This window comes from Larus michahellis, chromosome 1 (assembly GCF_964199755.1).
Source record: "Larus michahellis chromosome 1, bLarMic1.1, whole genome shotgun sequence".
NCBI lineage: Eukaryota > Metazoa > Chordata > Aves > Charadriiformes > Laridae > Larus > Larus michahellis.
The window spans coordinates 97,417,902-97,430,327 of NC_133896.1; the positions used below are offsets into that span (position 1 = coordinate 97,417,902).

A 12,426-nucleotide genomic window follows, 5' to 3' on the forward strand; every position below is an offset into this window, starting at 1 on the left:
TGGTATTTTGATTAAAATACCACCAAGATAACAGTGCTACTCCTCCTTAAATATAAAGTATAACCAAAATTTCCTACTTTGGGGGAAAACAACCCCAAACACCTAAACCACAGCTGAACTAATTTCAGACACCCTGTAATTTAAATTGTTTTCTGCCCCATATATTCCTATCTGCAAGAAAAGTCAAGTCACCATCGTACCCATCTCACAGCACCACAGTACAAGCAGTTACGCTCTCCTGCAGATCACACATTTAAGGTTCCAGTAATACAAATGGAAACAATACAGTAAGTCTGTCAAGTTCTGAATGGAAATTAGGAATTTATGATGTCTCCATATACAGTAAAGCTTTCTAACAGAAAAGACTGTTTTTCAGTTTCCTGCTTCCCCCTGCATATAGAAACCCTACACACAAGAGAGTCACTTGAGGAATTTCAGAATCTCCTGGCTCTATTTTGGAACTATATATTCTGGGCTCGAGCTAAAATTTGTTTTCTGAAATTTAGAATTAAGACCACAGATGTTAATTTCTAGCTTAGCCAAAAGTTTGCCATGGCTCTACATTTATACTCCAGTTTATGAAGCAGAACAAAAGCACCAAGATGCAGGTCAATAGGCCAGTGGTGCACAGGGAGACTCATACCCCCTCCATCGCCCAGTAAACCATGCGAGAATTGCTTAGGGCAAGGGAACTAGTGTTGCTAAGGCTCTGGTATTCCAGCTTTGGGCATCAGGTGGACCCAGAGTTGGAGAACAACAGTCTTGAGCTTGCCCCTCACCTTATTTGCCAGGACACCTCCATGGGTTGCCTGAGTATGAGCCAGAGGACACAAGAGAGATTAATCGCATGGGTAAACCTTTGCCACGTGGGAAAGCTAGTTTCATTTGCATGAAGGAATTCACCTTGTAAGAGTATGGGGCAACTGCAATAGAAAACAGACAGAGAAACAGAAGAAAAAAGAATTCTAAGCATGAAGAAGGGAATTAGAGAACAGATTAATGTTGTGGAACTAGAAAATCCTGCTCTGAATAAAAAAAAAAAAAAGACTAGTCTTGGGAGAGGGCGGAGAAATAACAAAAGCAGCATAAAGTCAGTTCTCTTTTTAAAGAGACATCTCCAGTTTAATATGCTGTATTTACTCAACATCATCAATGCAGGGATGACAGGGAGCATTTACTGCTATCACTTAGGCAAATAGCAGCATGAAAGACAACAGGACTATTTTCAAATCAGTTTCACTGGAGACCTTTGCCTTAAGTAATAAAATCCAGAGACATAAGAGAGATGCGGCACTAAGAGGATAGGAAAACTGCAAGATATCTAAAACATACAAAGGCCAAAACTTTCTGCTGCTGTAAAAGACACACCTGTGATGGATAACCAATTAATTTGTGGAGCTCATTAAATGTGTAGGAGTATGGCATAAACAGCAGCCTGTTCAAGTAGGTATACTCACAAAAATGATACAACCTGACATGCATCAAGTTAAATCTGAACTCAAGCAAACACAGCAGCAGTGTGGGTGAGCAAAAGGAAAGTTACTTGAATATAAAGTATATTGTCAGGCAACAGTCATAACCTGGAGGCAGCCAATTGAATCCATGACTTTGAAAGCTTTCCTGGACACCTGAGTGATCCCAACATAATGACACCTGCAAGCAACTTCAGTTGCCAACTCTGAAAGGATGAGATGCAAGGTTTCTCAGACAGATTAAGAACTGGCCTCAATTAACTGAGCTGTTCTATTCTGCCAACAGGTGATGAAAGTAAGTAATCTCCGCATATGAAAGAGATATTCCACTGCTACCGAGCACACTCCTACTGTTGAGCTTCTCTGTCCTTCATTTGCATATTATCATACTACTTTGCAACTAATACAGGTTGTGCACACCTTGTTTTAAAAGCAGTTACAGAGTCCAAGACTGAGATATTTAACAAAACAACCACCACAACTTCAGTGCACTGTCTGAACAACTATGGCCTTCTGGCACAGACAAGCTCCCCATGGTAAGTGAAAAGCTCACCTCAGACACCAAGAACTTGTCAGGGCTACTGTGGGACCACTGAACGAGCACCCACAGACCTCAGAAAAAGTCTCACTGTCATCCAGCCTAGGTAGAAGGCACATTCCGGCCTCAGTCTCTCCCCACAATGTAGCAAAAACCCTCATAACCAAAACCATCGCAACATACAGCTATGCTTTTCTCTCCTATGGTGAGAAGAGGAAACGCATAACAGCACATAACAGCCAAGTTACAATCTCTACACTGCCGTGGTATCCAAGTTTCTTCTCGTCTTGTACTGGGTAATGAGATACAAGGATGGTATATTAGGATCCATTAAGATACTAACTCAGTCGGCACACAAGTATAAACTGTTCCAAGATACATGGTCAAGGTTTTTCATCTTCAGACCAGATTCAGAATATGCACAATACAGTCCTGGAGGCTGGGAAGTTGTCTTGCCTGGACTTTCAGCGAGTTCCTCAGTTTACTCCAACAATATTGAAGCCCATATACCTCAAGAAATTAGAAGTGTAAAGAAGGGGGGGATGGAGAGGGTGGGGGAATCTTTCAGAAACTGGAGAACAATCTGAAATATTTCCCCTCAGTTCCCAAGAAGTGAAGACAAAGAAAAATCTTTGAAATACCTGTGAGAGCATGGAAAGTGAACACACACCACTGCAATGACAAGAAGCCTTTTTTTTTTTTAAGTTTAAGCTGTTAGTAACTATTTACCCACCAAAAGAAAAAAGCAAAACCACAATCTGTTTTTGTTCTAAACACCCCCAACAACAACTTTTTTTTTCTTCCCCAGAAACTAAGATACAAAGATGTTTTTGCCACAATTTTGTGAAACAAATAAGCAAGTAAGTTTCATAAGATCAGAAAGTTCTCTAACTTGCTCCACAAGTGGGCTGGAACACCACAGTCAGATTGTCTTCATTGTCCCAATTGTTAAGAGATTTACCTTCTTCACTATCTGACGCACTGCTCTTCTCTGGAAGATTTTCATTCTCATTCAGGTCCAAGGACTTTTCTAAAGACCTGCTCCTGACTAGCTTAACAGGTTTTCTTTCTGAGGATGGAAGAGGGCTCTTCTTTATTTGCTTCTCATTTGGAGACTCCTCCACCTGAAACAACCCAGAGGAAAAAACTGCATCAGGAATCACAGGCTATTTAAAAAGAGAAAGTTACTTTAAGAGAAGACAGACATATAAAGGAAGCCACAAGTTCTATCTGCTCAATTACCACAGAGTCAAGCACTAATTTCTCCCTTGTTCCCCTACCCAGCCAACCACTCTTCCTCTTTATTTCACTTCACCATGGTAACATGGGACAAATTTACTCATCTGCATCCTCATACCTAAAGCTGCCTTAAAAGGGACAGTTTACTCCCCATCCAGGCCCCTTGAACGGTTTGGCCCCCTTCTCTGCATCAATGCTAGCATTTATAAATTCATTAACCTGACTCAGATTATTTTTTTTTAATCTGAGTTGGTTTTTTCCTACTGGTTTAGCAAGGGGCCCAACAATCCTGAGGGGAAGCACAATGAAATAGACAGGGCCTCCCTTTTTCAGCAAGATTAGATCATCCCAATTATATATTTGAAAGGTGTTCTTATTTTATAGGGCTCCATTATCCTTCGACCAAAAAAAAAAAACCAAAACTTTAAAACACTGTCTAGAGCCATTCTACCTGTAAAACATTACTTCTCAGAAACAAAGTAATGGAGTAGCATTTGCCATCGCCAATATATAAGCAGTACATCCCCCAAAACATCACTCACTGAATCAAATGATGCAGCTCTTAACCCCTAACTATAGTAACAGGCAGCTAAATTTACATGCCATTGCACATAAAGTAATTTCTAGTGAAACCATATGCGCAAGGTTCATACACCTCAAAATGCCACCGAAAAGCTTAGCTATGAGCTACAAATCATAGCTTCAAATCTCCTCAAAGCTCCCATTGCCTCCAGTGGAACAGATGGGATCAACAGTAGCACAGCCCCCCCATATGCAGTAGTGCACTGACCAAAATACATATGATCAAGCCTCCTCAACTGAGGATTTCCAATTCATCTTCAATACCATCATCCCTAAAGGTTATTCAGCACACTCAAAAAAGCAAGAGCATCTGCTGCTGGAACAGTTACCACGTACTTCCTATACTTCTTCGCTTTTTTGAAAATAGAGACCATCTACGTTTTTGTGCAACTGAGGGCCATTAGCAGAAGGTGGGTGGCTGGAAAATAGAGACAGGCATGAATTTGATTGCAGTATAAGCAGGCAAAAATACTCCCTCAAGGTCAAAAAAACCCCAACATACCACCAAACAGGAAGACTGCATCAGAAAAGCAGATCAGTTAACAAATGCTCCTGTTGAAAGGAGCTACCATGCCTGAAGTTACATTCAGTCACACAACAGGAACTAGGACAGACCCAACATTTCCATTTCAAAACACTCTACCAACACAGACGGAAGTCAGAAAGGAGCTAGTTGTGGTTAAACAGTCTAAAAATTGACACAGATCCCGCACAAAGCCAAAGAACTCATAGCATTTTGATGAGGATCAGGAATCTGGTGAACAGGTGGAGCTCCCATCAGCAGCATAAGAGCAGCCCCCTCTATGCCATGCGCAGAGCAGGAAAGCCCGGCTAAAGTCAAAAGACTAGAGCAACAGCTCCTACAAAAAAGCCTTTTGTGATGTCAGGCAAGATGAGATTAATGCTAAAGTTTTCGGAATAACTAATTAACTCAAACACAGTTTTCTTGTTTCTATTTTTTTTTTTTCCAAAGGAGTAGTGATTTTAAGATCTGCCAGCTGGAATTAAAGATGTATAATTTCTTCTGTATGTACATTTATCTCCTGAGCTAGTCCAAGGCTGATAAGCTCTGTGCCAAGGCTTTTCAGTTTTTTTAGTCTATGAACAGCAGGCTCCAGGACTGGAAGGCTCTAAGGTCTCCCTATGAGGGGTGGAGGCAAGAATAGGGTTGATTCATACAGGCAATAAGGCAGTTCCCACATTGTGATGAACCACACTTATGTCTCTCAAGCATAGGACACATGTCGTGACCGGTGTTACGCACACTTTCTCTAATCAACTATGGACAACTATTGATGATATTTTTTCCAAGACAGGCCAAGTACTATGGCCGACAACTCCACCAATTCAGATCTCCCTCTCAAGAGAGCTTTAGGACTTTGCCTACCAGAGGAGGAAAGAAGGGGTTAAGCCTGTTTCTCTCCAGTCTTCAGAAGGTGATTAAGTGTGTTTTGTGTCATCAGTGACATGGTTTTTGATAAATACACTCAAAGCACTACTGTCTCCTCCTACCGCCCCTGTGTTTCTACAACATATGCTGTAATCCTGGGGTTGCAGAGAGTGTGGTGACATCTTGAGAAGTGCCAAGTGACACATACAGGCTGAACACATTCATTATGTATTTTAGTTACACCGCAACAATAAGCTATGCAGTTTAGCTACATGTTTATCAAGACTGCACTTTTACACTACAGTTGAAGGACTTTTTAAGAGCAGTTCATTCAAGGGAGAATCCTAGTGTTTTTCCTTGCATATAGACTAAATCCCTAGGCATTACTGCTTACCAACATGCCCATTTAGCACCTGCAAGAGACATCTCAGGGTGTGGCACCCAGCAGGTAAACAACACACTTTTCCAGGCAGAGCGATTATTTTTAAACAGCTTGTTCTTGTGCAAGACTTATGAGTCCAAACCAAGACTACCTGGGTAGATTTTTAGTTATCCTAAAGAGCTCAAATTCCAGCAGCATCCACAGGCCTCCCTTACAGCTCTCCAAAAATCTTATTTTACACTGCTAGGATTTCCATGAGGGATACCCATCATCTGATTAACTAAGCTTTTAACATCTGAAAAACAAATACCAGTATTGTTTGCTGGGTACGAGTCTCTAGCCATTAACTTTGATTTCGCCAAAACTACCTAAAGCCTGCTTAACCTCCTGATCGGTCTTAGCAAGTGATAAAAGCCAGAAGATTTATATATTGTAAAAACTACTACAAGCATCTCCTTTTTTCTCTCCCCAAATTTTCCGATGCAGAAACAGCAGTTAGGTATCCAATCCTAGTTAAGTTTATAAGAAGTGCTTTAATGATTTATTTGCTTTTCTAGGATCTTTCCCTTGGGGTATCTATTAACTAAGAGAAAATGCCTGTAACCTTTTAGGACTGCAACTACACACAAGAGTCCCAGCAACTGTGCACACCTCAGATACCGCTACTAATGCGCTTGCCCTCCCAACCAGCCAAATACATTCACAAACTCATACGACATCATGAGTGAAGCACCCATGCTTGTTCAGCTGTATTAACCCAAGGCATTAAGGGAAAACTTATCCTGATTACATCAAGGGTGGGTTTTTTCCACCCTTCCTTCTGAAACATTTCCACAACTTAAAAAAAAAGTATTTCATATATTCACAACAGCAGACTAACTGACCTTTGAAGGCAAGGATAACACAGCATAACTACCCTCTAATAAGTATCATGTATAGGAGAGACAGAAGAGGAGATATTTTTTAAACAAAAAGTAGCACAAGCAAGAAAGCACTGGAAGTAAACAAAGGCATTACTTTCATAAAGCACTTGCATAAAAACGCACATTGTCACTAGGAATGTGGCTAACAGTTAATTTTGTTTTAATTAGCGTTCTAACCAGGTTATGCAGCGCGTTAGTGATAGGACATTGTCAAAACTCACACCAACGATATTCTCTTATGCAGAAGTTTATTCATTTCCAAATTCAAGAAATACTCTTGAAACCTGAAGACATTCATATTAAATTTCTGATGTGAAAACCTCCTAGATTATTATGATTTCTCAGAGGCTTCCATAGGAGTTGCAATCCCCACACATCCTATGCTTACAGATACACAATAAGCATATATGCTTATCAGTTACAAATAACAAGAAAGGCTGTGTCAGCACTTACTCCTGGCAACGCGTGTCTATTCAGAGACTCTCCTTCCGTTTGAAGCGTGGGTTCCCGAACTAAACCAATCATTTTAGGTAGTTTTTCATCCCTTTCTCCAGAATCATCACAAATGCTGGATCTGTCCAAAGCAAAAAGGAATGTATCTTTGGAGATATAAGTACTGAAAAGTCTCAGAAAGCTTCTCATGTATGATTTTTGCATTCAAACCATGGCTGTTCAGCTAATATTAAAAACAACCAACTCATTCTTCCCACATTCAGTTCACTAATCCCTCAAGCCATTTTCCTCACCCTGGCCACCTTTCAGAGGGCTTCAGCTTTTGACCATAAGGTTAGTAAAACCAAGCACTGGTGAATCAGAGAGAAAGTAAGTGGTGCGGGAAAAGAGGTAGGTTATAACAAATTTGGAAAGAAAATGTTTTAAGAAAGCTTGGGACAAGATTTTTTTCCAGCATTCTTTACTCTAGAGTTGCAAAGTAGTGCTTGCTATTTTTTTTTTTTTTTTTTTTTTTTTTTTACATAAAAAACCCCAGGAAATATTTAACAGGGCATCTTTTGAAGCTTGCAGTGAACTTAACATATGGTTTGTTTTTTTTAACAAGCATACTCAGATAACACAGAATCGAAGACAAACATAAGTCACTTTGTTCGATTTTGCAGAGCCATATTTATTTACATACAGATACAAAAATTAAAGTCCCACTATTAGACTGACACTGGCAGTTCATAAGTTAGTTCATATTTGTTCCAAGAAATCAAGGCAACTGTGTAAAAAAAAAATAAGATAATCCACATATAGTTAGATCATTCCAGGTTCCTAATTCAAGCTGGGCACAATACAAGAATAAGATAAGGCCTCAGAGATCAGGAGAACAAAGCAAAGCAAGGGCTTCAGTCTCCACAGAGGAGAGAAAAAGTGTCTGAACATCATATATAGATTCCATTTCATTCAGCCTTTCCATACTGTTGAAGGGCATACAGATCCTGACTAGATACCACCACGAGAAAAGGTTGCTATTTAAGCTATCCTGTCGAGATCCTCAAGCAGATCCAGGGAGAACAAGGTCTTCTTATCTCCCTTCCTCTAAGGGGCCTCAGCTGTGCTCCTACTATTTTAGGCAATGAACACAATTAAGTTTTTATGCATGTTCAGTTTATGCAATTCAGTTCTTTGCATCCTTTCACTACAGACTTAACTCTTCTGCTGAGGCTACAGCAGCACTTTGGGAAAAGAATTTTTAAGAAAGAGGACACTGCTTCTCCCTCTGTATTTCAATAAGCTTTATAGCTTGTTCTTACCGAGACTGCCCGTTGTCCTCAGACGATGAGTGGAAGCTCTCCATCTCCTCGCTGTTCAGGCCCAGCTCAGAGCCATAGCTCTGGTGCACCAGCTGCCAGAATTCCTGCTTCGTCAGCCTCTGAAAGAAAGCAAGCTAGTCAAGAACTATGGTATGGGACAGTAAGGCACGGGAGGTAAAACAGTAAGAAGTTTGAATTACGCCACAGCCTTTAACCTCAATTCTGACAAGGACTGAAACCATTTAGGTATCACATTTCAAGATTGGATTTCAGCATTTTGGGGAACTGTACTCCTGTCTACTATATATTCCCAACCCATCATTGTTCAACCAGTAACACCAGACATGAGAAAAATTGTTATTTCGAGAGAACACACACGTGCGGCCACTACTTCCTTCTTCACGTGTCACCAATGTTTTCACGGATACCTTCAAGCTAGCTCCCTCTTGAATTTCACTCGATACGGCACAATACCAGTAACTAGTAGACAGCCAGGGACTCCCTCTTTGATCTTGGACAAACTGCTTAATAGATACATGCCTGTTTCCTCAGGATGCTTAGAGAGCTTTACAAATGGTGAGAGGCTAGCGTTTCAGTCACTGCAGAGAGCGGTGTCTAGGTCGGCCAACTGTCTGCTTTGCCAAGGTGGGACAGGAGGTCCTCACTTTGGAACGACACCAGAACCCCCTTTACGTAAAATAGTTGCTTTTGCTCAGTAAGAGTGTTACCTTGAAACATCACTTGCTACTCTTCTCTTTCTCTAAAATTTCTCTGCCCTGCTCCGTGAATTCTCACAGCTACTGGGAGATATTTACGCTCTCTCATATCATCAGGAAAGTCAGGAAGTGAAAGCAGTATGACAAACTCGTATCGGCAATGTAAGCAACTAGTTTCAAAGTCCACTTCAGCTGTAAAGGGTTCAAAAAAAAAAAAAAACCACGAGAAAAGAAAGAGAAAGGAAATAAAGCTCTGGGATTTAACGAAGCTCAGGGAGCAACACTAGTGATCTTGAGAAAGAAAAAAAAAAAAAAAAGAGACTCCACACTGGAAAATGTGCCTCAGCCACAATCCATATTGATCAAGGGAACAGAACTGTGCTAATGAGGCAGTAACACAAGTACGGCTTACTATTTGCATGAAACGATCACATTAAATACCCATGCATTATTTAAAGGGCTTTTAAATGATCCTCTCCACCTCCCCGCTCCACCTGTGGAGTGTTATACTACCCGCAATTTTAGACCGACGTAAAAAAGCTGACCCACAAGCAGGAATGTAAATGCCCGCCCATATACACCCTCGGTGCTCCCCACTCCCCGCCACCCAACCCCGGGGCTGCGGGAACCCCCCCCCCCCTACTCACCCACCCCCCGCCGCCCCCTCCCGCTCCGTGTCCCCCGCCGCCCCGCACCGCCACAGACCTGTCGCTTCCCGCCGGGCAGCGCTTCTCCCGGGACACGCCGCGCTCCCGCTTCCTGCTGCTGCCTGGGCGGCGGGGCCCGGACGGGGCCGCCCCCCCCACACCGCCCTTCCCCGCCAGCCACCGCGCTCCGCCCGGAGCGGCGGGGCACCGGCGGGCATGGCCACGGTCCCCATGTCGTGTCCCGCCCCCCCGCCCTCGGAGGGACACCCACGGGTGTCCCTCTGCCCCTGCCCCCCCCCCCCGCACTGCATCGCTCCCACGCACACAAAGAGGGTCTGGGCGAAGGCAGGCCGGTTCAGGACAGGGCTGTCCTCCCTCCGTCCCCAAGAGGGGTTTGTCCCTCGGGTATTTCCCAGCTCGACAAGGTTTCAGGCTTTTCAGAAAGGGCAGGCGCATGCACCCTATTGGTAGAGATCAGTTTCAAGGTATTTCATCCCAACGAGGACAAAGTAAACATTAAAACACCAAAAAGCCCACAAACCTCACACACATATAAAGCAAGAGTCATAACAGTTGAACACCAGCCTCCCTCTGCCACAGGTGTTTGTTCTACAAAGTGCTAAAAACACAGGCATCGACGTACAGCTGCCTTACTTTCCCCAGGCACACCGTACTTTGGAGCAGTAAACTCATCACCACAAACAACTACCTACAGCTGTGTTCATTAAACAGCTAAAAACAGGAGTCAGCATTACACGGTTTCAAAATATGACTGAGGTGTATCTTTAGGTAGCACACCTTTCAGCCAGAAATTAAAGGACAAAGCCACTTTCATTTCTGTTGCCCAGTATGGCCAGTGCCTTTATTTCCAGTCATAAGAAAATAACTGAGAAACAGCTAATGTCGCTAATTAAATTCACTAGCACGTTCTGCCTCAGTCTGTGGGCACAGCAGACTGCCCTTGTACAGAGGGCTCAGTGGCTTGCAGAAAGCAGAGAAACTTTCAGCAATGCATTTTAGGAATCTATAAAGTGGTTTCCTGTGGTTTTGTGAAGTCACTGTTACCAACTCCTGCTTCTAAAAGAGGACTCTTGCACTCTGCTCAATTATTCTTAGCTCAGCGAGATATAAGAAGTTGTTAATGGTCACAGCCCAAGATCAAACCAGACTTTGCTTTATTGTATCAGAAAGGATTAGTTGTGAAGGCAGAGAAGGGCACAAATTTTCTGGGTCAGACTTCTGCTTCTGAGGGGATGGTTTGAGAAGCTCTGAAGCTTGAAAGGCTGAATCCAAACATGAATTACTTTGCCCACTCAAGGTGTCGGTCTGTGCTAGGTTTTTTTCCCCCCTCAGTTCTCTTTGTATACAGAAACAAAGGCTACAAGAAGCAGCTGGGAGACATCTTTGTCTTTTTAACTGGGAGCATAAAACATCAATTCTTTGTCTCATGCTAGACAAAGCGGTGGCATGGCACAAGCAATACTACAGAATACCACTGACTTAAGTGAAGCCGCTGATTTTTGCCCCCTTTGAACAGATGCAGAAATAAGAACAAGACAGTCCATACAGGTTTACTCCAGAGACAGCCCCCCACCACACTCCGCACTCCCATCAGGCAACTCTGACGTGGAATTCTGTCTGATCACTTGTCCGCAAGAGAAAACAGCAAACTCCCCCTCTAACCACCCAAAGATGAAGGTCAGAATCAAACCAAGCCCTCTCTGATCTCTAAGCACACAACGGTGCAAACAAACATCTTTTTTTTTTTTTTTTGTTACATCCTCCCCTGAGAAGCTGCTGGGGAAGCAGATGTTTGCCACAAGAAGCCCAGCTCATCAGAAATTCTGGTCCCTTCTCACACCTCTAGACTTACCTGCTACAATAATTCTGGAGACAGGTGCAAATCTCTACCCAGCAAAGCTTAAGAAGAACAATAGGAAAATAAATCCAACTCTAAGGAAGAGGACTCATGGGAATTGAGACCGATTAAGTTAAGATCTTGTTCCGTTAGAAATAAGGAGCACTGTGTTTGTTCGGGATTTGAATGACCTGCCTAATTGGATTTTAATTTGTTCCTTCTCCCTTGAACTAGGATATTTGACACCCATAAGCCTCAGGAAAATAAAGCAAAAGTATAAATGGCATTGCTCCTACTGTCAATAGCACACATTACTTAAACTTGTTTTACCAATCTGAAAAGCCTGTTACAAAACAGGCATTTTGGCTGATTTTATAAACTGATGTATTATTGAAAGCCTCAGTGGATGTGGAAGCAGCTATCTGTTTTATCAAGACTGGTGTCATGTCTCTTCCAGACCTACATTAATGACTCCTTATTTTCCATGATGCTTCCCCCTTTGACCAGGAGCATTTAAAAAACAATGGCTAGGTAAAAGCCCAAGAGGCTCACTCTGAGCACATTTTACAATAGAAACGAAAAATTAAAAAAAAAAAAAAGGTGGAATTTTCCTTGAAAGAAAAAAGTGTTTACATGGACACTTTAAAAAAATAGCCTAAGACAGGACCATCTTAAGAGGAAGGAACCCACTGATTCCCAGAGGAACCAAAGTTGAAGGGCACCAAATGCACAGTATTGTACTCTGAGCAAGATTTGAAGGAGAAGCTATGAGCCAGAGAATTACAACTCAGCTACGGGGACCAGCAGTCCTGCCAGAACACGGACGCAAAATTGGGGGAGAGCATCTTGACAGCCAAAGTAAGCCTAGACACAGAATCGCATGTGACCATTTACTGTTTTTCTTACACAATGCAAGTCATTTCTA

General features: G+C 42.4%; 1 protein-coding gene across 11 annotated transcripts in view; it reads right to left on the reverse strand.

Moving 5' to 3' along the window:
- Positions 1 to 12,426, reverse strand: part of GRAMD1C (GRAM domain containing 1C) — a 57,060-nt gene that overhangs the window by 14,131 nt on the left and 30,503 nt on the right. For all 11 annotated transcript variants that reach the window (XR_012588324.1, XR_012588327.1, XR_012588330.1 and 8 more), the window contains 3 exons: positions 8,281 to 8,399; positions 6,980 to 7,100; positions 2,972 to 3,134 (listed from right to left, as the gene is read on the reverse strand). Coding sequence is in view for 7 of the 11 variants with exons in the window: in XM_074594626.1 (XP_074450727.1) it covers positions 2,972 to 3,134; positions 6,980 to 7,100; positions 8,281 to 8,399 (403 nt within the window). In the remaining 4 variants the exon portion in view is untranslated. The remainder of the gene's footprint in view (positions 1 to 2,971; positions 3,135 to 6,979; positions 7,101 to 8,280; positions 8,400 to 12,426) is intronic.